The sequence below is a fragment of the Adiantum capillus-veneris genome, chromosome 12, assembly GCF_014529385.1.
Source record: "Adiantum capillus-veneris isolate H3 chromosome 12, ASM1452938v2, whole genome shotgun sequence".
Taxonomy (NCBI): Eukaryota; Viridiplantae; Streptophyta; class Polypodiopsida; order Polypodiales; family Pteridaceae; genus Adiantum; species Adiantum capillus-veneris.
The window spans coordinates 81922604-81948764 of record NC_140942.1 but is presented as its reverse complement, the minus strand read 5'-3'; the positions used below and the strand labels follow the sequence as shown (position 1 = coordinate 81948764).

General features: G+C 44.3%; 1 protein-coding gene across 2 annotated transcripts in view; it reads left to right on the top strand.

Moving 5' to 3' along the window:
- The first annotated feature begins 3648 nt into the window (after window positions 1-3648).
- The window catches only part of LOC147446037 (DEAD/DEAH box helicase), a 55146-nt gene continuing 32633 nt past the window's right edge, over window positions 3649-26161 (top strand). The window contains exons 1-9 of one of the 2 annotated variants that reach the window (XM_086525361.1): window positions 3649-3800; window positions 4026-4786; window positions 5026-5254; window positions 6021-6263; window positions 6349-6483; window positions 6560-6684; window positions 8017-8156; window positions 8423-8493; window positions 9537-9698. In XM_086525361.1, coding sequence (XP_086381487.1) covers window positions 4134-4786; window positions 5026-5254; window positions 6021-6263; window positions 6349-6483; window positions 6560-6684; window positions 8017-8156; window positions 8423-8493; window positions 9537-9698 — 1758 coding nt within the window. In that variant the 5' untranslated portion in view covers window positions 3649-3800; window positions 4026-4133. The remainder of the gene's footprint in view (window positions 3801-4025; window positions 4787-5025; window positions 5255-6020; window positions 6264-6348; window positions 6484-6559; window positions 6685-8016; window positions 8157-8422; window positions 8494-9536; window positions 9699-26161) is intronic. The other variant, XM_086525362.1, reaches the window with a different exon arrangement.

The window sequence follows — 26161 nt, the reverse complement described above, 5'->3', positions numbered from 1 at the left end:
AACATCCCAACGAGCTTGTTCTGCCGTAGGCAAAACAACTCTAACAGCTGCAATCCTTGCAGCAAGACCTGCAACATCCTCAACATCGCCTACATCCTCAGAACCAGGACGTACATCAATGCCTGCACAATGTTCCAGACACCCTTTGACACAAGAACATGTTGCATCATATAAGCCCACATAGGGTAGTTGTCCCCATCCAACCTTTCCTCAGCAACAAACATCTTGAACACATCTATGTTGTTGTTGTCAGCCATGGTAAATGCTGACCTAATGTGAAAACTGTCCGAAAATAGGAGAAATGGAGCGGGAACAACCTGTGCTATATAGCACAAACCGTAGAAGACTATAAGGCACCTGTTATGCAGAAAACGGCACTGACAGAAATTCTGCACAAAATGACGAAATAGCCTGTGCAGTACTGCCTGTAGTGGAAACGGAGGCCGAAATGAGCCCAAATGAAAATTCTGAGTAGACCAAGCTCTTCGAGCTAACCCAAAATTTTTGTCAACCTGCGAATGCTCGCCAAAGCTCACTGAAATCGGAGAAAGTGAGTAGGCGTGTGCTGGAGCAGCTGGCGACTAAGCCCGGGAGGACGTGAGCTGCTCTGATACCAATTGTTGGAATTAGGGTTGCAGAGAAACACACACAGCTTGGAGAAGACGAAGGAAGCTCAAGGCACACTATAGAGAGTGTGTTACTTTGTGTGCAATGGAAAGATAGATAGCCCTAGAGTGATGGGCGTATATTCAATGCACGGGGGAAAAAACCTTCTAAAGAGGGAAAAAATGCCCCGGCGGTCCTAGTGTGTTCACACACATCACTACCACATGTATATGGTAACAGAGATGGAGTTCTTGCTCAACACACAATGAGAATGAATGTGTCAGTGTGTGTGTGGGAGAGAGAGTATACCCTCAAGCATACCCCCTTCTTGCTTTGGTCGACCCCCTCTTCTAGCTCAAGCTTGTCATTGATTGGAACTCACCAAGCCTAGCCAATCACATTCTTTAATCATATCAAGCAACAAGGGTAGCATTTGGATAGGTGTCCTCCTTTCCCCTTTGAAGAGAGGGCTTGAATAAAGCTAGGATAAATAAATAAATAAATTGAATTCTCATTGGACCCCTTTAAAGGCCATCCAATAGGCTTTAGGCACAACAGGAGGGAAGCATGTGTAGATGCTTGACATGTGTCCTTGTTGCCTTAAGAGTGTGTGTGAGTATTCTCTCTCTTGCTCCTACTTCTAGGGCTCGCCCCCCCTTGTGTAGGGATCCTCTTTGACTTTTGGTATCTCAAGCACCTTAGCCTTCCAGCATGACAAGCACCTTAATCATCAAGCATGACAAGCACCTCAAGCACCTTAGTCAACAAGCACGACAAGCACCTCAAGCTTGGGCAAGGTTCCCACCTCAAGGTCAACCCCAACTTACTTAAGGTCCTAGGTCTAAGGACTTTTAACACTAACCTTTGGAGGTCTTTAATGAAGCTAACCCTAAGGTCTTTTAAGCTCCATTATATAGTCATTGCTCTTTGATAACCATCTCCCTTTTGGACATGTTGCCTTTTCTCCCTTTGGTCCCATGCTGAGATAGATCTAAGCACAAGTAATTAGCCTTGCTAATTTCAATATCGCAGTCACAAAAATCATCGATGTCGATGTTGAAATGCTACGAAGCGTCATCCAACCGCTAAGTTTGCCGATTTTCATAGGCCTGTCGGAAAAGACCGTGTATAGTCTAACAAGAAAAAACCAAAAATTTTTGTGATATTTACTGCTTGTGTGCTTGCCACATCGATTGGCCGGATACTGCCACTTGACTTCTTCCAATCTCTTGCAGTTGGCCTTGGTGTGTTCTCCTTCGTTGCCTCAAGGGTGGAGGCTTTGCTAGCAAAGAAGAGGGTTGGGGGGGGGGGGGGGGGAGATTGTGGGCACCCTCCCTTCAAATTTTTAAATTGGACCTTAGTCCACTTTGGGTGCTCACCTTGGGTGTCCAAATGAGAAAATGAAGGACACAAAGAATTGCAAAGTGATGGCTACCAGTACATTGAAGTTTGATGGAGCTCTCTGGCATGCTACATGCAGCCAATGATGGCGATGATTTGACGAATTTGCCTTCACATCCCAACATGAGTACAACGATGCCGAGCATGTGAAATTGACTCTGGTCGATCGACGGGTCCCTCCTATGCTAAGCCGGCTTGCACATGCCGTGCTCGTCTTCTGCTTCGATCTGCTAAGCCGCCTTGCCTACAACACATGCAAGAATTCTGCTAAAACAAGAGACCACGCCCCTCCTTTTCTTTTATGTTGTGACCACCCATGATATTTGGCCCTCGACTTGACATTTTTGTACTTAGCGATACGCTCTCTGATGTGTGCCTTGAGCTTCTTCATCTTCTCCAACTTGTGTGTGTATCCCCGCAACCCTAATTCCCACATAGATTGTAGTAGACATAATCGAAAGGATGATGGAGATTGCAATAGACATGATCGACATGAGAGAAGGTATGAAAGGCAAAGAGACCACAACATATTGGATGAATATAGAAGGAATCGTAGCCACAACCACAATGATCGAAGAACTCACGGAGAGCATGATGATCGCAGGGATAGATACAATGGATATGCTGGCAGTGATGACATGGTGAATGTAGAGAGTGGAGCAAGAGGGATCGAGATGATAGAAACTCTATCTCTTCTTTATTATCTAGTCACAAATGCATGGCAGAGCTAAGATTCTTACAAGATATCCATGTCAAAATATGGAGGATACAATGAACTCTAGGTAAATAAGTGCATAGTTTGCATTGACAAAATAAGGAATGCAAAGATTGAAGCAGGAGGGATTGAGATGATAAAAACTCTAGATCATCTTTATTGCCTAGTCTCAAATGCATGGCATAGCTAAGATTCTTGCAGGATATCCATGTCAAAATATGGAGAAAATACAATGAACATTAGGTAAACAAGTGTGCAATTTGCATTTGAAAATAAGGGCGTGAGTGCACATAGATAGAGGAGGCATTGTAAGTACCTAGCCACACTTGCGGGTGCTCGTGGGATGTACTAGTTTGTAGCAAGATCATTATGATGCCACTATTTTAAACTTGAAGGTAACGAAGTCCTCCTGATGCATTGCAAATCTAAAAAGAGATGACCCTCCTATACAAGAGGAGAAGCAAACATGACCCTTCAACACTGGAGAAGAAGCATATCATAAGCCTTCAACAAGGGAAGAGGAAACAAGTATATGCAGGAAGGGCACATTCCTTATGGTTAATAATAGTTGGGTGAGGATGGTGGCACCTCTGCGCCATATGCATGTATAGTTTTTTTAAAATAAAAAAACGGGCACGATATTCAAGCGCGTAGTGCATTGATCATGACATTTGAACACATGTATGAAATTTTTTTATTACTATTGACATCTTATGACTTTTGATTTTCCATTCTTGAGAGGTTTGAATGATTAATAATGTACTATACATGAGCTTTGGGGTGAGTTTCTCCATTGGAGATTGGATGGTTGTTTTTTCTACACGTATGTGCTTTGAATTGAATCGCTCCCTTCCTTGTACAGTAGTTATGGCACACTAGTTTCTATTTCCTTTGGCTCGACTTCAATTCAACACAAATGAGTTATAGGTGTTGATGCTGGGGATTGAACTTGCGACGAACTTTGATTTGTTCTCACTTGTTCGCAGGATATTATTTATGTAGGAGAGTGAGCTTGCTATGGAGACTGCGTTGCTGGTTTCGCCGCCTCCGAGCTCAAAACTATGAGCTTCAGCGTCAGGCAAGTAAAGTCTTTATTTCTCTTTCATCACCTCGTATACTCATGCTACCGCTTTCTCTGCATGCACACGCGCGCACACACATTTTTGTACGCTTTTCTGTATATGTAATGGAAGCTGGAAGCAAACCTGGAGGACCAGGGTGGAACCAAAACCACAGTTATGAACACTCAGCATTTATGGATGGAACCCATTTGAATTCACCCCTTGGCATTTTCAATAAACAGGTCAATTCGTCAATTGAGCTTTCTCAAGGAATCTGCCATTTCTGGTTGACAGATTGAGTAGCGACTGTGGAGCTTGCTGCTCTCGAGCTAGAGAGAGCAAACAACCATATGCCCACAATGACTTGTTATGGACTCACACACTCTCATGCCTCTCCTTTTGCCATGGCTGGGCTTTCTTGCAAGCATACATGTCTTCTGATGAAAGCAAGGCGGCTGTCGCTTCGACTAAAGAAATTTACTTGTCTGGTACATTCCATGCAAGCACAACAGATAGGAACACTTTCTCGGGATGCACCTACATTTTTGGATTCTACTTCAAGTTTGGAGGAGATCTTCAGTCGAGTAGAGTCAGCTCCACCTACTCAAGCATCTGCAGGTCCAGACCCTTTCGCAGATCTCCACCATCTTTTGGAAAAGGAGATCGAATTGGGCGTGTCTACCCATCGAGGGGTGTTTAGCAAAGACGAGACAAACCTGGCATTGCAGAAACTGAAAGATACAAGGAAACAACGCATGGGAATGATTAATACAAGGAGAAAACTAGCCGGTGACAAGTTATTGCAAGACTTTACTTATTCATTAGATCCAGAGTCACTGGTGCCGGGTGAGTATGTGGTTCATAAGTCAAAGGGCATAGGGCGCTTTGTCCGGCTCAATAAGGAAGATGCAGAAGGACCAGAGTATGTTATACTCCAGTATGCTGATGGCATGGCCAAACTCAAGTCAAGCCAGGCTGCTCAGCTCTTATATCGTTATCGCCAGTACGTGCATCTAGCTCAAAACTCTGTAGAAATTGTTTCTTTAGTGGTACCCCCCCCCCCCCCCCCCCCCCCCCCCCCCCCCGCCCCGGCAAAAGAAAAAAAATCCTTCTAAAAGAAGAAATGAGAACACACACACACACACACACACACACACACTCTCTTGCTAATTTACCTCTTGCCTTGCATTTTTTTTTTTGTATATGAGTTATTTCTATTGTTAATTGAAGTGCACTGTGCAGACCCGGTGACAAAGGGAGGGCTCCTGGCTTGAGTAAGCTGAGTGATCCTCGGCCTTGGGAAAAGAGGAAGAGCAAGAGCAAATTGGCAGCTCAAAAGATGGTAGTTGATTTGTTGCAATTGTATGTCAACCGCCTAAAACAAAAAAGACAGCCTTATGCAAAGGATGGAGAAGAGATGGAGGGTTTTGTGTCAAAATTTCCCTACGAACCCACACCTGATCAAAAGCGGGTATGCTGTGGGCCTCTTGTCTAGTTTTATTTCTGAAAGAGGCAGTAGCCATCTACTGGTGCAAGTTCTTGATATTTTTGTCTTCTCACAGCAATCTTTTGAAGCCATGGTAGCATTTTCCACTAAACATCGAGAGTGGAAAATATACCCTTAAAAAACGAGGATGCTTGATAGGCAAGGGGGAGGATGATGAGTGTGCAATTAATGTCAGAATTTGGTGGAAAATGATTGGATATCCTCAATATGGATTTAAAGGAGTATAAAGTGGCTCAACTCAAAGCTGAAAATAATCGTCACGGTTCAAATTATCTAGTTAGCCAATGATCCTTCAAAATTTTTAGCATGTCGCACACCAACGCACCAAATCCGTGATCTAGTTATGAGCAAGTGAAGCAAGCTCTCTATGCAGGCATTAGAGCATGACATTTGAAGGTTGTGGATGTGGGTGTGTGGCGTGGGCTACGTGAAGGCACTTTGTTGGTGAGAAATGAAGTGGAATGAGGTCTAGGGACACAATGGCGCCCAACGTGCTCCAATTGGCACATGACTGCTTTCAAAACAACAAGGACCTATGAGTGGGAATGAGAGCACTATTGCCTACAGTAACAATGCCATCAAAAGCACCCATAGTAACCGTCCATTAACCGTCCATGATGTATTCTGGGGTGTATTACAAAAGTATTCGTCTATTAATTTGAGTTGTTTTGTCTTGTTCGTGTCACTTATGTATAGATGCTTATCTGATTTTCTTTTCTCCATAATACAGGCTTTTGCAGATGTTGAGGATGACATGCTCAATCGGGAAACTCCAATGGATAGGCTAATCTGTGGTGACGTGGGGTTTGGCAAGACAGAAGTAGCTCTTAGAGCTATCTTTCGGGTCTTCTTGGCCGGCAAGCAAGTAATGGTGTTAGCCCCTACAACTGTATTAGCTCGGCAGCATTACAATGTCATTTGTGAGAGATTTGCTGACTATAATGCCAGAATTGCGCTCTTAAGTAAATTTCAGGTATCCTCCATTTTATTTGGAGAATTGATTTGTATAGCTGGGCATCAACGTAGCCTGGCTGAGTTGCTTATTTACAGTTCTGCAGACTAGAGCTGAGCGGAAAAGGCTTGCTATTGAGATAAAGGCAGGAAACCTGGACATTATTGTTGGAACACATGCACTTTTTAATAGTAACATACATTACAATAATCTGGGCATCCTTGTGGTTGATGAAGAGCAGGTAAATCACAGACGTATCCTCTCTTGATTATGCATCAGCATGCTAATCAGCCTATTCCAATGTTTTCTCTTCCCAGAGATTTGGAGTGAAACAAAAGGAGCGCATAACTTCAATGAAGAATTCAGTGGACGTTCTTACTCTCTCAGCAACACCAATACCCAGGACTTTATACTTGGCACTTGCAGGTTTCCGAGATGCAAGGTCTGGTGTTTTTTCATGAATAATCATGCCTGCTGGAAACCTGTTTTGGTTCACGCATATAGTCGAAGCTTTTGACGTGCAAGATCTAGTTGCTATCAATACCCTACCGAACAAGACACCATACTGTCAAGATCATCTTGCAATTTTTGGTTGAGCAAGAAAGAGAGAGATGTATGCCATAAAAGAAATCTCATCGCTTAGTTTACTTTTTCTTAGCAACTCTGCAGCCACGAAGATGACTTAGGCCCTTAAACATGCATACATACATCTTAACTAGTGAGATAAGTTATGTGCAGATGCAGTGTGATACTCAACAACTTAAATCATGAGAATGTGGAGGTATGAAACTTATTGAAAAGTTCTGATGCAATGATTTTGGTTCTCTCTCTCTACTATGAAGAGAGAGAATTTCACTTCGTTGAGAGCAAACCAAAACACCTCCAACTTACATGAGTGAGACATAAGTTGAGGTCGCTTTGCCTCCCTCCATGAACCCGAGCTTTTGAAAGGATTCCAAATACTAGTAGCTAGTAGGAATTCAACTCCAACCATACTAGTTTAAGTTCCATGCCTCTTTGATACCCAACATCAGGTGTTTATGCAAAGCCAAGTCAAGTACATCAAGCTGCCCACAATCTTCCTGTACATGGTAGCATTATCAAGCACTTGACCTGTATCATTCCCCAACTTCAAATTCTGATCTAAGGGCATTGCAATTGGCTTACAATCAGCCATACCATACTAGCTTCAATGTGTTGTTAGTCTGGTGTGAATTCGAGTGGAGTACCCCTACATGTTTTGTTGAGTGGGTCATTCCATGTCAATGCATGTGCTTGATCTTTGCAGGGTATCTTAAAAGTCAAATTTTTTGCATTGTCCTTTTAAACACTGCCCTAATCATCATCCTCCATCTGTAGTTCAGTTATGGTCAAAATTTGCAGTCTACCTTCACGAAGATTATAAACATGAAAGAATGGAAAAAAGGACATACATTATTTAGGACATCTAATGTGGGGTTATATGAGAGTCATAAACCTTGTCTAGGTAAGTCAAAGGTTGGCTCTATGTGAATGTGCTTTAACCTTTCTGCCTATGCGTGCATCCCCATCCGCCCCCCCCCCCTCCCCCTTCCCCCCTTTTCCCTTCCCTCCCTTTCGGGCGTCCTCCCCCATTTATTGGGTCTGTTCATGTGTTGTGTGCTTTTTTATGGTCCTAGAAACTTAATTGTGGAACTTGGCGCTCCTGTTTATTATAGCCTGTCTGCGTTGTGTGCTTGGATAGGTTTCTCTTTGAGGTCCTAATGACTGTACTCTTGTTGTTTGTGAAATTTAGCTTGATCACAACTCCTCCTCCACAAAGGTTGCCCATTGTAACACACCTCTTGGAATTTGACGAGGAGCAGATTATAGCTGCCATTAATTATGAGATTGCACGGAATGGACAAGTTTATTATGTTCTGCCTCGAAGCCAAGGTATTCTGCACTTGCTTTCAAGGTTGTAACCCACCATTTTTGGACATTCTTGCCCTCTTCTATGCTATGGGCTTGATAGAGTGGTGGCGCGCAATAGGCTTTCAAATATTTGCATCTTTCTCAAAATAGGCTGAAATTGAACCAGGGGCTGAGATTGCCATTTAGAGATTTTGGAAGGCTGTTGAATACACTTATTAATTTTGAGGGCTAGTTACATGGGAAAAGGTCTGATACTGGATGCCTTACACCTCTTGTATTTTTTGCAGGTCTACCGGCCAAGAAGGCCGCTTTGCAAAGATTATTTCCAAGCATAGAAATTGGCATTGCATATGGAAAAGTAAGCAAGTCTTCTTACTACTTAGTACTGAGTAATTCCTTTTTGAACTATATCATTAATTATTTTGTTTACTGGGTTGAAAAAGTTGTTCGTCAAGATGATTTAGACATTTCAAATGATGTCTATGTTGCGAACAGATCTATTTTGACAAACTCTTACATCATAATTATTTCTTTTACTAAGCTGCAGTAGGTGATGCTCTATTCTTAGTACTGATTAATTCCTTCAAGAACTAAATCATTAATTATTTTGTTATTTCATTGAAAAAGTTGTTCTTCAAGATGATTTAGACATTTCAAGTGATGTCTATGTTGCGAACAGATCTATTTTGACAAACTGTTACATCAAAATTTTATAATTATTAAGCTGCGGCAGGTGATACTCTATGGGTTTTTCCAAATCAAGCAATCATCGGGAAGTGGCACAGCTGTAGCGGCAAAATGTATTTTCAAAATAGCTTCGTGTGTATGGTTGTTTAGCTTTTTTTCTTTCATTCTCAAGCTACAAAGTGCTGTGATATATTATAGGAATTTTGAGAATCCTTCTTCCTGCAGTGATCCAGAAAAGGCATGAATGAACATCAATTTGAAGATGGAAATGGTTTTTGTCTGATCAACATTCTGGCAGTTCGTGCTGCCACCTTTCAATAAAATTAGGGGAGGCCAATGTTTTCAGGAGAGATTTGGGAGAAAACTTGTGTTACTTGTGAGTGAGACACTGTTTGATCAATGCAGCTGTCCTTCGTGGCATACCGCCTATGATGAATTTTAATGTCGGAGTGGAAGGGTAATTTTTGATAAGGTGAAGTTAAGAGAGATTTTAAGTGCTGAAATTTCTGAATTTATTGCTGACACACAGCAGGTTCTCTTCTTAAGGGCCTAAGACCTTGTAGTTTGGCATGCCATGGGTTTTTGGGGGCTTGCCTGAAGATTTGCGTGTGTGTGTGTGCGCACGTGCGCGCGTGCTTTTGGTCATGCTTACAAAGTAATTTTGAGTCTAGAGATTATGTTGTAGTTTATGTGCTAAACTTTATGGTGGTGCAGCAAAGTGCAACTCTACTTGAAGAGACCATGGATCGCTTTGCTCAAGGCGAGTCACAACTTCTTTTGTGCACAAACATAATTGAAAGTGGTCTTGACATAAGACGCGTTAACACGATTATTGTTGAAGATATCCACCTTTTTGGATTGGCTCAGATTTACCAGGTGACTAGTCTCTTTTTTCCCTCGTGTTGAGTGATGAGATGGATGGTGTCCATATTCTTTGCTGCGCTATGAATGCTGTACAGTTGGTTGGTTTTGCAAAAGATGTCTACGAAGTTGCCTTAAATTATCAATTATGTCTGTTGTGCTGGCTTGTAGGGTCAGACCCATATGAAGTAAGTAGGTTATTTGCATTACATTACGTTGTTTGTAAATATGAGATTTCTGCTTCGTCATCACTGATTGCATCATGCTAGGGCCTTCTATCATTCTTTCATGGCTAGTTACTGTCCTTGCTTTGCGTTGGGTTAAAACTATCCTTTCTGCATGGCATTGTAGATGTGCATTCTGGCTTAGGTTGGTCGGTTCTTCTCCTCTAGGTAGGGCTAGTTTGGTGTTTCAGGCCCACACTCACTTTCTGTTCCGGTCGTTTCCTTGTGTAGTCCTAGGGGAACCAAAGCTACTAAAAGCATATGTTTTTAACAAATCCACCCCAAAAGCAACTTGTGTAACCTAACCGGCAAGTCACCTGACAAGGCAATAAAAACAACAACAATATGGAATTGAACCAAAACAGCAACACCATTTGGGCACTCACCTTCTGTTCTGGTCTTTTCCTTGTGTAGGCCTAGGGGACCAAAAGTGTCACGTGACACATCCAACCCTATGTGTCCGTGGACAAGCTACAGCATGACGAGGGTTCAATTCAGTCAAGTCAGTCTAGAATAGGAAGTGATCTAGTACTTTTTTGAGTTTGTTCGCAGACCGTGCATGTCCAGACACTTAGATTAGATGCATATTCTCCGGTTGCACACGACATGATCATCAGCATTACCGTTAGAATCCATCGGGATCAGTTTCCAGTGCATTAAACCTATTTTCCCTATTTTTGACATTTTTCACTTATTTATTGAGTGACTTTTGTTGGAAACTAGGTAGGGCAATTTTGCTAAGATAACATATAAGCAAACCAGAGCTAGCACTTTCTGGCAGAAGAGGCAGCAGGAGCATTGCTCAACAGGCATCTTCTCACGCAAGACCCCTCAGAACCCTGGCGTTTCCCCCTCAAGAGAACTCCAGTGTTTTTCAGCCCTAAAGGCCAGCGTTTCCAGCCCAGTGAACCTGGCGTTTTTCAGCCCCAAGGCATCAGCAACTTCAGCCTGAGATCAGCATTTTCCCCTAATGCTTGCTGGCATTTTGGAACACCAACAACCAGCGTTTGTAACCAGCGTTTTTCACACTACAGAAGTGGCGTTTCCAGTCAGTGCAGGCCAGCGTTTTTGCTAGCAGATTCAGCGTTAGGACAGCATTGGCAGCGTTTTACAGGGCAGCAGAACAGCGTTTTGCACATGCAAACTCAGCGTTTTCAGCAGCATGACCTCAACGTTTCTCAAGTAGCATGAACAGTAGCAGATAAGCCCCGTCATCGTTGACAGTAGCAGATTCGCAAGCATTCCCAAGCATTAAGTTTTCAGTCATCGTTGGCACCACCGTGAGCCTTGACATAGCACCACTTAGATTTGCATCAGCATCTTGTACCAGATCGTGCAATCAATAGTAGACCACTCTCGCCATCGAGAGTGGGGCCCTTGGAGGAGGGTTTGACAACTTCTCGGTGTCGTATTCTCTTCTCTCTCTATCTCTCAGTCTCAGTACCTTCATTCACAGTGTTCACCACTTTGTTTGTGTCCATTGCACTCTCTCACTAAAGGAATGGAAGGCTCTCCCTTCCGCAAGTAAAAGGAACCGTGAGCACAGTTCAGAGCACTCATCTTGAGCAGAGTTCAACATTCACTTCCGTTGCACCCTACAAAAAGCTACTAAAAGCAACTTGTGTATCGGCAAGTCACTTGACAAGGCGGTAAAAACACAGCAACAGTATGCAATTGAACCGAAACAACAAATAGGATCTTGAAAGAGAACACAATAGACAAGAGACACAGAGTGGTGGAGTCTCAATCCTAGAAGCATTGGCCATGCCCCTCGCAGTATTTCTTCATTCCATAGACCAAACTCGAAGCTTACAACTATCGGAGAGCCCACACTCTCTCTCTAGTGCTGCATAAAGTCGAAGAATGACATGCTCTTATGGCTCCCCTAGCCTCTTTTTTATAGGCATGGGTCCTAAAAGGGCCTAAAGAGACTCAAAAGGTTAATGCTTTCACAGCTAGCTCTGATGTACGTGCACATCTAACCCTATGTGTAAGCTACTTCATGACATGGGTTCAGTTCAGTTAGCTTAGGAAGTATTCTTGCACTTTTGTGAGTCTGTTCGGAGACCGTGCATGTCCAGACACTTAGAGTAGATGCATCTCCTCTGGTTGCACACAACATGATCATCAGATTACCATCAGAACCCATCAGGAGCATTTTTACAGTGCATAGAGCTATTCTAACTATTTTTTTACTTATTATTTTTAAGTGACTTTTGTTGGAAATTGGGTAGGGCAATTTAGCAAGCCAAGTACATAAGAAACCTAGCGCTAGCACTTTTTGGCAGAAGAGGGAGCAGGGACCTGACATCCAACAGTGCATCTTCTCAGCAAGGGAACCCCCCCCCCCCGCGCAGTTTACCTAGCGTTTTCTGCAAGGAGACCCAAGATCCAGCCTAGCGTTTTTGCATGAAGACAGCTAGCGTTTTGCATTGCACATCAGCCCCGGCAGTAGCAGAACAGCAGAAGCCTAGCGTTTTTGCATCAAGGACCCAGATCAGCCCCTAGCGTTTTTGGATTAGCCTGACCACTCAGCGTTTTGCAGATTCATCGCAACAGGACCACAAAAGCATTAGCGTTTTCAATTTTCAGTAGTCAGATTCCGCAGTAGAAGTTCCGAACATCGCAAATCTCACCTTCCCGCATCGGATCCTCGTCGCACGGTTAGATCAACGAGCGTTTGCAGATTTAGCCCGGAAAACGCAGATTTCAGCATTTGCGTTTTCAACGTGTCGTCGTTGCATTGTCGTCACCGACATAGAGTCAAAATTCAGCAGATAAAGATTTGCAGATTTCAGTCCTCAGCGTTTTCAGATTTCAGTCCGTCTCGTCGTCCTCATCGTCGTCGACATCGTCGGCAAAACCAAAGCATTGTAGAGATTTCTGCAATCAATAGTAGACCGCTCTCGGCATAGAGAGTGGGTGGGGCCTTTGGAGGAGGGTTTGACAACATTTTGGGTCACAGTGTTCACCACTTTGTTTGTGTCCATTGCACTCTCTCACTAAAGGAACGGAAGGCTCTCCCTTCCGTAAGTAAAAGGAACCCTTGAGCACAGTTCGAGGCACTCATCTTGAGCAAAGTTCAACGTTCACTTCCGCTGCACCTTACATTGGTATCAGAGCTTTGGCAGTGTTCTCTTTCACTCAAGGAAAGAACCACATAATTTTTTTTGCTTGTTGCGGTCGCACATAACCCAAGTCCACTTGGGCGTGTCGATTCCTAATCGTGTTTTTGAAGAGTGACAGAAAACCCAAGAAAGAAGGGCTTGTCCAGCCTCCCCTTGTTTCTCTTTTCACTCATTGAGAGCGGACCGTGCACTTAGCGGCCGGCCAATCAACGTGAGGTGGGAAAAAGCAACCTTGGTGTGAGCGCAGGGCCGCCAAGGGGTGCGCCCGCGGGAAAGAGAAGAGCTCGGGTAAAGAAAAGATCCTTCTCTAACATGTATTGCAAGCTAAAGAAGAACCTTAAGAACCTCAAGACCCTCAAGAACTCAAGAACCTCAAGAACCCAAGAACCCGAGAACCCAAGACCCAGAAGAACCCAAAGTTCCTCGTGAACTTAAGAACCAAAGATCTCAGTGTATGGTCATCACCCGAAGCGGAATGGATACTTTGCATGAAGGTGATGAGCATGAAGAAGGTGAAGAAGAATTTTCCCCACCAGGAGGTTTTTCCGACCCTCTCCCTTCCCCATCTACGCCACGGTTTGCACCAAATTCTATGGAGGCTTTGGTCAAGTCGATGATGGACATGATGACACACAAGAAGCGAATCGCGTTGCCTTGGAACGCGAACGGGAAGCGCGCAAAGAAAGAAAGGTTGCCTTGGGAGCGTGAGCGTGAGCAAGCGCGCTTGGTGGCCGAAGATAGACGAGCGGCCTTCGAGTCAGAGCGTGAGGTACAGAGAGACCTACGCATGCAAGTGTTGGTCCGACAGGCTCTCACCTCGAAACCCAAGCCGGCCAAAGATGTTGGTGGTTCATCGCGTGGCGCAAGCCGAGATTCGGACTCCAACAACCCCATCATAGAGAAGATTACGTTCAGTAAGTATGATGGTAAGATGGATGCTACGATTATTCATTCTTGGTTGCATCAATTTAATGCTTATTTTGCGACAACTAAGAAAACAGGAAATAGCAAGGTTTTGACGGCAGCTATGTACCTTGCCGGTGCCATTAATTGGTACCACGCATGGCGAGAAGCACAGTTGACCGCGCACCTAGAGGAAGTCGAGGAAGGCATGCCCCTTTCCTTCAATTGGGCCGACTTCCAAGACAAGCTCAAGGTGCGGTTTATGCCACCAGAGGACCTAGCACGGTTGAAAGACAATTGGCGCAGTCTCAAGCAAAATGGTATGCCAATTATGTTTTTCTCTAATCGTGTTTTGCAGCTCGGCACCCAATTACGCAAATTGGATGATGAGCGCAAGGAGGCTTTCATTTTCGGGTTGGACGATTATATCAGGTTTGATGTCAAAGTCCTCGAGCCAATCGATCTCAACAAGTCGGTAGCGATTGCTCTAGCACAGTGTCACGTGACACATCCCAACCCTATGTGTCCGTGGACAATGTCCGTGGACAAGCTACACCATAGCAGGGTTCAGTCAGTTCAGTAAGGTCTAGATTTAGGAGTGATATGGCACTTTTGTGAGTCTATTCGTAGACCGTGCATGCCCAGTGCATAGATGCATATCCTCCGGTTGCACACAACATGATCATCGGAATTCCCATAAGAATCCATTAGCATCAGCTAGGGGAATTTTCCAGTGCATTTAGCCTATTTTCCTATTTTTGGTTATTTTCACTTATTATTTTTAAGTGACTTTCCAATAAAAGTAGGTAGGGCAATTTTGCTAAGTTAATATATAAGCAAACCAAACTTAGCACTTTCTGGCAGAAGAGGCAGCAGGAGCTTCCCGCTCAGTAGGCAACTTCTCAGCAGTACCCCCCCTTAGCAGTAGACCCTCGCCATCCACTACTTCCCTTTGGCGTTTCCTTCCAGCAAGCAATCGCCTACAAGTCCTCTTGCTTGGCGTTTTCCAACCTTAGCAGATACATCCCAGCCAACGTTTTTCAGCCTCGACAAGAACGCCAACATCACTTGCAGATTCAACGTTTTTTCAGCAGTAGCAAAAACGCAGAATTCAGCAGTTGGATTCTCGCAGTTTTCAGCCTATGACTCAGTAGCAGATCAGCCCCCAGATTGGTTGCAGATGTTTCCCCATTTTCAGCCAAAAAAACGCAGCCAAAACAGTCATTTTCAGCCACCGAAACAGTCCCGAATTTCAGCAGTTAGAAGACCACAGATTTCAGCCATCAAGTCGTCGTCGTCATCGGCATAGTCCAAGTTGCATCAGTCCATTGCATACGCATTGTACACCTTTGTGCAATCAAAGTAGACCACTCTCGCCGACGAGAGTGGGGCCTTCGGAGGAGGGTTTTACAACCTCTCGGTGTCGTATCTCTTCTCTCCCCTTCTCTCAGTCTCATTCACTTGCACGCACAATATCCACTCACTTTGTTCGTGATGATAGCACTCTCCATAAGACGGAAAGCTCTCTCTTTCCCTAAGAACTAAAAGGAACCTTGAGCAAATAAAGATCACTAATCGTGAGAAAATACAACATTCATTGCGCTGCACCTTACATTGGTATCAGAGCTTTGGAAGTGTTCTGCATTACTCAAGGAAAGAACCACAAGAACCACAAGAATTTTTTTTTGCTTGTTGCGATCGCACGAACCCAAGTTCGCTTGGGCGTGGCGATTCCTAATCGTGTTTTGTTGAAGAGTGACAGGAATCCCAAGAAAGAAGGGCTTATCCAGCCTCCCCTTGTGTCTCTTTTCACTCATTGAGAGCGGACCGTGCACTTAGCGGCCGGCCAATCGACGTGAGGTGGGAAAAAGCAACCTTGGTGTGAGCGCAAGGCCGCCAAGGGGTGCGCCCGCTGAAAGGAGTAGAACTTGGGTGAAGAGAAGATTCTTCTCGAACGCCATTTGCAAGCGAAAGAAAACCTCAAGAACTTAAGAACCCAAGACCCCCAAGAACCCAAGTTCCTCGTGGACTAATGAACCCAAGACCCGCAAGAACCCAAGTTCCTCGTGGACTTAAGAACCCAAGATTCCAAGAACCCACGATTGTAGAATGGTCATCACTCGAAGCGAATGGATACTTCGCTTGGAGGTGATGAGCATGAGAGAGGCGAAGAAGAATTTTCCCCACCAGGAGGTTTTTTTGACCCTTCCCCATCTACGACACTGATTGCACTAACTCCAATGGAGGAGTTGGAACTATTGTTTATGGAACAGACTTTACAACGCAAAGCAAGAAATGCATTAACAATGGCAGCCATAGCACGTGAGCGTGAGCAAGTACGCTTGGAAGCCAAAGAACGACAAGCCACATTGGATCGTGAATTCAAAGAAAGAAAAGCAGAAATGGAACGCAGACACGCAGAGAACCAAGCAAGACAAGCAAAATTTGATCGTGAGAACAAAGCCATCAAAGAACAGAGCGACCGACATAACAAAGAGATGTTGCGACTTGTTTCTCAAGTGCATGCGTACTTTGCAAAGAATCACGAAAAGGAGACTCTCCGTCTCTATTTCTCCAAAGCATGAGACACAGAATTTGCATGATTGTGTGAAGCATGATGGTGATTTGATTGACAATGATTTGCATAATGATTTGGATGACAATGATAAGCATGCTGATTTGCATGATCAAGATGTGATTTCTCACAAGTATGATGAGTTGCATGAAGATGATGTGATTGTTCACAAGGATGATGTGTTAGTTGATGCTTTTTCTAGCGAAGCTAACCTCGTTGTAGAATCGATCAATCACCAAGAATCGATCTTGGCTTTCGAGTCAAGGTCTACAGATCCCCCACAAGAAGATTCGATAGATCCCGAAGAAGCGATCTTGGCCCTCGAGCCTTGGTCCAAAGAACCCTCACAGGAAGTATTATGTGTTCACATGATTGATATGCACACATTGTTCGAGTGTTTCATTCGTGGAGGTTTTCTGTATTTTAGTCAGCATCGTTATGTGATCCCTTTTCCTAGGCATGACATATTGTATGTTGAGCACGTTTCTCTCATGGATGAGCATGAATGTATGCGGATTGTTCATGAAAAGCTGAAAAGTTTGTATGTAAGGAAGTCACATTCCATGTCTCTTCCTTGGCATGACACAGTTTCCGAAAGAGCACATGATTGTATGAGCACCAAGCATGGGCATTTCCATTGTGATTTGCCACAGTTGATTGATTTCGATCAAATAGAAAAGATTCGATCTCATTGTTTGCACGTGTTTGATGAACGGTTTGTCACTCCGTCTATTCGTTCATCTACATTGCATACATAGTCTTTAGAGAAGACAAGATTTTTTTCCTTCACTTTACATGGAATAGGGATGTTCATGGTTTTGTGTTGGAGATGGTTTCAGGAATTTTCAGCCATGGAGATTCTTGAAGATGAAAGAAGCAGGTCTCTAGACGAAGTTGAAGCATCGAAGGAGATTCAAAAGGCTTTGAGTCGCTTTCGGCGCGGCCCAAAGAAGCAAGCATTGCAGACCTTTATGAAGTTCAAGTACCGCTTGACCCACACAGTAGAGTGGGCCGGCGAAGAGTCCCTTCCATGATTCCAGATGCTGTTGGCGATTTCCCTCGACGCCATACAGTTCGGTACCAGTACCTCACTTTGAAAAGGAGGGGATGTCACGTGACACATCCCAACCCTATGTGTTCGTGGACAAGCTACACCATAGCAGGGTTCAGTTAGTTCAGTCAAGTGTAGATTTAGCAGTGATCTGGCACTTTTGTGAGTCTATTCGTAGACCGTGCATGCCCATTCACTTAGCATAGATGCATATCCTCCGGTTGCGCACAGCATGATCATCGGAATTCCCGTCAAAATCCATTAGCATCAGTTAGGAGAATTTTCCAGTGCATTTAGCCTATTTTCCTATTTTGGTTATTTTCACTTATTATTTTTAAGCGACTTTCCAACAAAAGTAGGTAGGGCAATTTTGCTAAGTTAATATATAAGCAAACCAAGCTAGCACTTTCTGGCAGAAGAGGCAGCAGGAGCTTCCCGCTCAACAGGCAACTTCTCAGCAGTACCCCCCCTTAGCAGTAGACCCTCGCCATCCACTACTTCCCTTTGGCGTTTCCTTCCAGCAAGCCATCGCCTACAAGTCCTCTTGCTTGGCATTTTCCAACCTCAGCAGATACATCCCAGCCAGCGTTTTTCAGCCTTGACAACAACGCCAACATCACTTGCAGATTCAGCGTTTTTTCAGCCTTGTAAAAAATGCCAGCTCAGCAGTAGCAAAAACGCAGAATTCAGCAGTTGGATTCTCGCAGTTTTCAGCCTATGACTCAGTAGTAGATCAGCCCCCAGATTGGTTGTAGATGTTTCCCCATTTTCAGCCATAAAAACGCAGCCAAAACAGTCATTTTCAGCCACCGAAACAATCCCGAATTTCAGCAGTTAGAAGACCACAGATTTCAGCCATCAAGTCGTCGTCGTCATCACCGTCGTCGTCATCGACATAGTCCAAGTTGCATCAGTCCATTGCATACGCATTGTACATCTTTGTGCAATCAAAGTAGACCACTCTCGCCGACGAGAGTGGGGCCTTTGGAGGAGGGTTTTACAACCTCTCGGTGTCGTATCTCTTCTCGCTCCTTCTCTCAGTCTCATTCACTTGCACGCACATCACTTTGTTCGTGATGATAGCACTCTCCATAAGATGGAAAGCTCTCTCTTTCCCTAAGAACTAAAAGGAACCTTGAGCAAATAAAGATCACTAATCTTGAGAAAATACAACATTCATTCCGCTGCACCTTACACAGGAGATGAAGCACAACAAGGGAAAGCCTAAGGAAAACAAGACTTAACAAGTATCTCTTAGACTTCTCAGAACCCTCAGAACGGTAAGAATGGTAACTCTTCTAACCAATCTTCCAATAGTCTCACAAAAAAGAACTCTCCACATGAACCTAAGGGTAAAGCTAACACAATTGCTAAACCTAAGCTCACTCCATATGAAAAGGCAGAACAAGGCATTTTAGGAGGATACATCACGTCGGAAGAGCAAAGCATTTATTCTAAGGAAGGTCATTGTTTTTATTGTCACATTAAGGGTCACATAAAAAGAACATGTCCTAAGCTTGAATCTAATGACTCTAAAGAACCCACAGAACCCACTTCCTCTATCAATGCAATAAATGAGAACACGAGTGTGACCCAAGTCTCTCACGATCCTCCCATTAATGAGTCTCTCATTAAGTGCTATAGCGATGTGAAGGGTCAGCGTTTTGTCATATTGTTTGACCCAAGCAGTATGTATGATTTGATTAGTGACTCTCTTATCGAAAGAGCCCGCTCGGAGGTTCGCAAGACATCTCCTTTCGAGGTGTCAGGCTTCTCTCCCGGTATGGACTCTCTCATTACGCAAGAGTGCCTTGATGTTTTTGTTCACTTTTCAACAAGCGTTCTTCTGCAGAAAATTTATAGTCTCTCCTCTTTCAGGATGTGATATGCTTTTGGGCATTCGATGGTTTCGTGAGCATAACCCTCTCATTGATTGGGTGGACAATACGTTCACTCTCAATGCCAAGAGTGACTCTCCCATTGTCATTCGTGGAGAGCAAGTTGTTCATTCTTCATCTCTCATTTCTAATGTGCAGGCGAAGATTGAAAAGAATCCGCAAAAGGAGACTCTAACTGTCTCTTCTTTTCCAAAGCACGACACCCATGATTTGCATGATAATGATAAGCATGATGATTTGCATGATCAAGATGTGATTATTTATGAGCATAATGATTTGCAGGAAGCAACTGTGATTGTTCACAAGGATGATGGTTTAGTTGATACTTTGTCTAGTGAAGCTAACCTCAGTGCAGATTCGATAGATCACGAAGAACCGATCTTGGCTCTCGAGTCGAGTTCCAAAGAACCTCCACAGGAAGTATTATGTGTTCGAAGGATTAGTTAGCATGCATTATTCGAGTGTTTCATTCGTGATGCTTTCCTATATTTTACTCACCGACCTTATGTGATCCCTTTTCATAGGCATGACATATTGTACGATAAACACGATTCACTCATGGATGTATGCGGATTACTCATGAAAAGATGAAATGTTTGTATTTAAGGAATTCACATTCAATGTCTCTTCCTTGGCATGACATAGTATCCGAAAGAGCACAAGAAGGATCGAGCATCAAGTATCGACATTTCCATTGTGATTTGCTACAGTTGATTGATTTAGGTCGGCAAGACAAGTTTCGACCTCATTGTTTGCATGTCTTTGATGAACAGTTTCGCACTCCATCTCTATGTTGATCTATATTGCATGCACAGTCTTTAAAGAAGACTAGAATTTTTCCAGTCACTTTACATGGAATGGGTATGTTCATGTTTTTGTGTTGGAAGTGGTTCCAAGAATTTTCACTCTCGGAGATTCTTGAAGAAGGTAGACACATGACTATAGACGAAGTTGAAGCATTGAAGGAGCCACAAGTGACTTTGTGTCGCTTTCGGCGCGGCCCAAAGGAGCAACTTGTTGCCGATCTTTATGAAGTTCAAGTATCGCACAACCCACACATCAGAGTGGGCCGGCGAAGAGTCCTTCACAAGATTCCAGACCCTGTTGGCGATCTCCCTCGACGCCATACAGTTTGGTACTAGTACCTCACTTTGAAAATGAGGGGATGTTACGTGCACATCTAACCCTACGTGTACGTGGACAAGCTACTTCATGACATGGGTTCAGTTCAATTAGCTTAGGAAGTGTTCTGGCACTTTTTGTGAGTCTGTTCGCAGACCGTGCATGTCCAGACACTTAGAGTAGATGCATATCCTCTGGTTGCACACAGCATGATCATCAGAACCCATCAGGAGCATTTTTACAGTGCATAGACCTATTTTAACTATTTTAGTCATTTTTCACTTATTATTTTTAAGTGCCTTTTGTTGGGAACTGGGTAGGGCAATTTAGCAAGCCAAGTACATAAGAAACCTAGCGCTAGCACTTTTTGGCAGAAGAGGCAGCAAGGACCTGACATCCAACAATGCATCTTCTCAGCAAGAACCCCCCCCCCCCCCCCCCCCCCCCCCCCCCCCCAGCAGTTTACCTAGTGTTTTCTGCAAGGAGACCCTAGATCCAGCCTAGCGTTTTTACATGAAGTCAGCCAGCGTTTTGCATTGCAAATCAGCCCCGGTAGTAGCAGAACATCAGAAGCCTAGCGTTTTTCCATCAAGGACCCAGATCAGCCCATAGCGTTTTTGGATCAGTCTGACCACTCAGCGTTTTGCAGATTCATCGCAACAGGACCACAGAAGCATCAGCGTTTTCAGTTTTCAGTAGTCAGATTCCGCAGTAGAAGTCTCGAACCTCGCAGATCTCACCTTCCCGCAGCAGATCCTCGCTGCACGGTCAGATCAATGAGCGTTTGCAGATTCAGCCCGGAAAACGCAGATTTCAGCCTCTGCGTTTTCAGCGCGTCATTGTTGCATCGTCGTCATCGCCGTCGTCACCAACGTAGAGTCAGAATTCAGCAGATAAAGATTTGCAGATTTTAGCCCTTAGCGGTTTCAGATTTCAGCCCGTCTCGTCGTTGTCCTCATCGTCGTCGACATCGTCCGCAAATTCAAAGCATTGTAGAGATTTGTGCAATCAATAGACCGCTCTCAGCACATCGAGTGGGTGGGGCCTTCGAAGGAGGGTTTGACAACATTCTGGGTCGTATTCTTCTCTCTATCTCTCAGTCTTAACACCTTCATTCACAGTGTTTGTAGAGATTTGTGCAATCAATAGTAGACCGCTCTCGGCAGAGAGCGTGGGTGGGGCCTTTGGAGGAGGGTTTGACAACATTTTGGGTCGTATTCTTCTCTCTCTATCTCTTAGTCTCAGCACCTTCATTCATAGTGTTCACCACTTTGTTTGTGTCCATTGCACTCTCTCACTAAAGGAACGGAAGGCTCTCCCTTCCGTAAGTAAAAGGAACCCTTGAGCACAGTTCGGAGCACTCATCTTGAGCAAAGTTCAACGTTCACTTCCGTTTCACCTAACATCCGAAAAGCTCCCAACGTGAAATTCACTTTGTCATTGGTGTTTGTACATGCCGTATCAGCATTGCCATACAATGTCACAAGATTGTGATGTGACCAACTTGCAGATAATGGCCAAGAGGCGATAGGGGGTTAGGGTTAATAAATCTAACCCTCCTAAACTTGAAGGTGTGGCCAAGGGGCCTAACCCCTCGTATAAAAATAACTTACCCAATTTGCTGACGTGGCACCCTGTACGGTCTGCGTGGAAGCTACAAAAGACTATGTAGCTGGCATTTATGAATTCCAGCCCTTTGGGCCCTAGCTTTTGGGTGAAGTTGCTATTGGAGATTAGAGCTTTTCACCATGTATGCTTTTAGGACCGAAAGGGACGCTAAACTTTGGGACCAGTGCATCTGGAAGCGAAAATCTGTCGCTTCTTGTCGACTCTCCCCCCCCCCCTCTCTCTCTCTCTCTCTCTCTCTATTCAAGTTCAATTGAGTTGTTTGCAGTTTTCTTACACGTTGCTGCAGATTTCTTGCTTGGAGTGTCCATGCCTGTTAGAGAGGTATCAGAGCTCAGACGAGTCTTCTTCTACGAAGGATCCGATTTCTTTTCCCGCAGCACACATGGATTCTCGCACTGAATTTGACAGAGAGGAAACCATTCCACTGACTACCCAACTTCAAGAAGATGAAGTCAATCCCACTCCCAGTGGGGGAGCAATGGATCCAACGCAGATTCCAATGGGAGTCGACCTCCTTTCGAGGAATCGAGGGCAGACCATGGCCTGTTTCCGTTGAGAGATCTTGACAAGATGGGGTGCCGACGTCAACTACAGGTTGACACTTGTGCCAAACGGATGATTAAGTACTCCAAGGACCTGAAATACGCAAAGTAACTGAAGAATCACCCACTCGATGAGGTTCACTCACGATGGCGAGAGGTCGTACGTTCACCTCTGAAGACGGTGATGAAGAAGAAAGCAAAGCCAAGTGCAGAAACGGGGAAACTGTACTCGCAAGATGAGTTTGACAACACTCTTGAAAAGAACATCGATCAGTTGGTGAAGACCACACAACATTCACAACATTCTTCGAAGAAGATTAGCTCAAAGGGACACTGCGGCTATCTAGGTCAGAAATCCATTTTTGAAGATGCCAATCAATCCAAGAAGCGTGTTCGCTTCGAGGATGACCCCAGCTCTTCGTCCTCATACTCGTCTTCAAATGGCTCAGAGAGTTCTTTTGACTCCTGTGAGGAGGAAAAGAAGGGAAAGAAGCGGAGAACGACATCGAAAAGTAAGAAGAGTAGATCTCAGAAGAAGTCTAGGAAGCATCACAAGCATTCTAGTAGTTCCGAGGACACTTCCTCCTCTTATGGTTCGGACACTGAAGGACGGTGTTTTCCCTAGAAGGCAACGCACAGACATGGTGGTCTACCTTATTGTTGCACAAAGAAGCACCGAAGAAGTGGATCAAATTTAAAAGAATCTTCACTTCGGCATGGTTAACGAAAGAGTATGAAGAGGATGTCATCTTGGCTTGGCATGATCTGAGGATCACAAAGGAAGACACAATTCGGTTGCTTATTGCTAGAGGTTTTGGAATACCTTTTTGCCAGTAGATTTTTTTTGGAAGATCACCTTTAAGGAGTAGGCATAGCGGTTTTGTGGTGGACTCCCAAAAGTGATTTGGTGGTATTGCTTGAAGCAAAAGTCAGAATCCATTTAGAGGCTATGGGACATGCCAAGGACTGGCTTTGGTATGCATTCCGGCTCTTTGACCCATCCCACGGACAAGCCAGTGTCCCCCTCAATGGGGAAAGATTCTTTCGACGACAAAAAGAGGAAGGGCAAGCAACAAAAGAAGAAACCCATTTGCCTGAAACTATCAGTAGAGCAATGCGCAGAATACTATAATGAGGGCAAGTGTTACGGTTGTGGGAAACTGAAAGAGGACGTTCGCGAACCTAGGTTGGGTGAGTTTGGGCGACGGCGCGTGCGCACATAGGTGGTTTGTAGAGAGAGAGAGAGAGAGAGAGAGAGAGAGAGAGAGAGAGAGAGAGAGAGAGAGAGAGAGAGAGAGAGAGAGAGAGAGAGAGGAAGCATTGGTTGCAAGAGAAGAGGCTACGTAAGTGTTTAGAAGTCTAAAAACTCAAGTGATGAGGGTTTTGAGACTCTTTTATTGTAATGTGCCATTTGGCCACTTGGACAATGTGAAACCTTAAAAAATAGTCCAGGTGGCCCAAAGGCCAATAAATGAAGTATAATGCGCGTACAAACCCAAAATCGTGGGCTAAAAAATATACAAAAAATATATTTTCGAAGCTCTCGAGTAGAGCTACGCGCTGGACAGAGTCTGGAGGAGATCGGAAGTAACCTCTAGGCATTTACCCCCAACAACCTCCCACTTAAAGGCCGAGAGAGTCGCCTTTAAGCTATGTAACTCCCACCATTTGTAGCCAATGCTCATGTTGCGCCTTAGACAGATTTTTAGTTAGAGCATCTGCAAGGTTTTCATGCTTGCTGATTTTGATCAATGAGACCAAACCATCATTGATAAAATGGTACCGCACATCAATGTGTTCGGTACGCGCATGAAACATGGCATTTTTAGCCAAACAGATTGCACTCTAGCTATCACATCGAAGAACAGGCGTGTCATCAAGCAATCCAAGCTCACTGACCAGCCGGGTGAACCATATGGCTTCTTTGGAGGCTTCAGTGATTGAAATATATTCAGCCCCCGTAGTAGAGAGTGCAACTATCGGAAATAGCACCACCTATCCCACTAGTTGTCGTGCGGGTATCAACATCACCTGCCATGTCAGAATCACAATATCTGTGCAGTTTTAATGGACCCTTTCCATAACACAATCATTTTCTTTTGGTCCCTTTCAAGGACCTCATTATGGACTTTACAGCCATAGTGCTCTGCCAGGATTAGACATAAACTTGCTCACCACTCCCACTGAATAAGCAATGTCAAGTCTAGTGGCAACCATAGCATACATGAGAGAGCCACAAGCTGAAGTATAAGGTACTCTCCTCATGGCTGTCAAAGTCGACGATGCGGAAGCGTAGAGACCAAGGAAGGAGAGAGAGAGAGAGAGAGAGAGAGAGAGAGAGAGAGAGAGAGAGAGAGAGAGAGAGAGAGAGTCTCCTGAACCAATCAACCTTGGCAATGAATAACTGAATGTGTATACAATGGAGGCAAGGGGTTGCTTATATAGCAATCTCACTAAATTGCCCTACCCAAGACTTTGACAAATAAGTAAAATAAATACCTAAAAGTCAAACTAAATAATGGGATTACATTGGGCAGTTCACTTGAGATGCCAAAACTATTACACCCTCTCTGCAGCTCATAGTGGACATCAATAGTGAGACCAAGTCGGTGAAGAAGCTACCATGGACACCCCAATAGAAGGCCTTGGACTACGGGATACACCTCGGTGTTGCTCTCCTCAACTTTGTATCTGAAAGTAATGCCATCTTGAGCATCGGTTGCCTTTGTAGAAACTTTGAATTGAAGACTATACTACGTCCAATAATCCCCATTCGTGAACTATGAACGCATCACATCCAAAATATAAAACTCCAAGATAATGAATTGTTGGAACACATCCTGTCCATGATCCGATCAACAACAATGAATTGGTGCGCCCATCCATAGTGTTTTAGACGTCTGATTGGTTCGGTGCCAGATGCATGTGCATTGGACTTCGACCAACGGGTCCAAACACCAATAACTTGAACTCCAACACAAGGGTCCAAATTAATTATAGGGAGCATTGCTTGCCCCTCTCTACCCTGCACAAGCTTCTCTTTGGCTGAAGCTAGTGGTGACACCGATCTTCATGTGACTAGAAGGCGGGAGTCCGTGCCAGTGTAGTCACCACCACACTAGCAACCTCCTTGCTGTCTTTCCCTGAGTCACTATCACTGCTTTTCTCCCGTTGCTTGCTTTTACCTTTGTCCTTTGTAGAATCTCTGTCTTTGCCTTTGGATTTGCAATCCTTGGCCAAATGAGCACGCTTTCCACATTTGTAACAACAATACTTTGTCCTCTTTCTGGAATCCTACGCAACAAGTGCTTCACCATGTGCTTCCACTGTCTCAGAAATCTGAATTTTGCCTTGAGTTGCCAACACGGCTTCCTCCTCAATGAGAAAAGAGCCGAGATAATCAAAT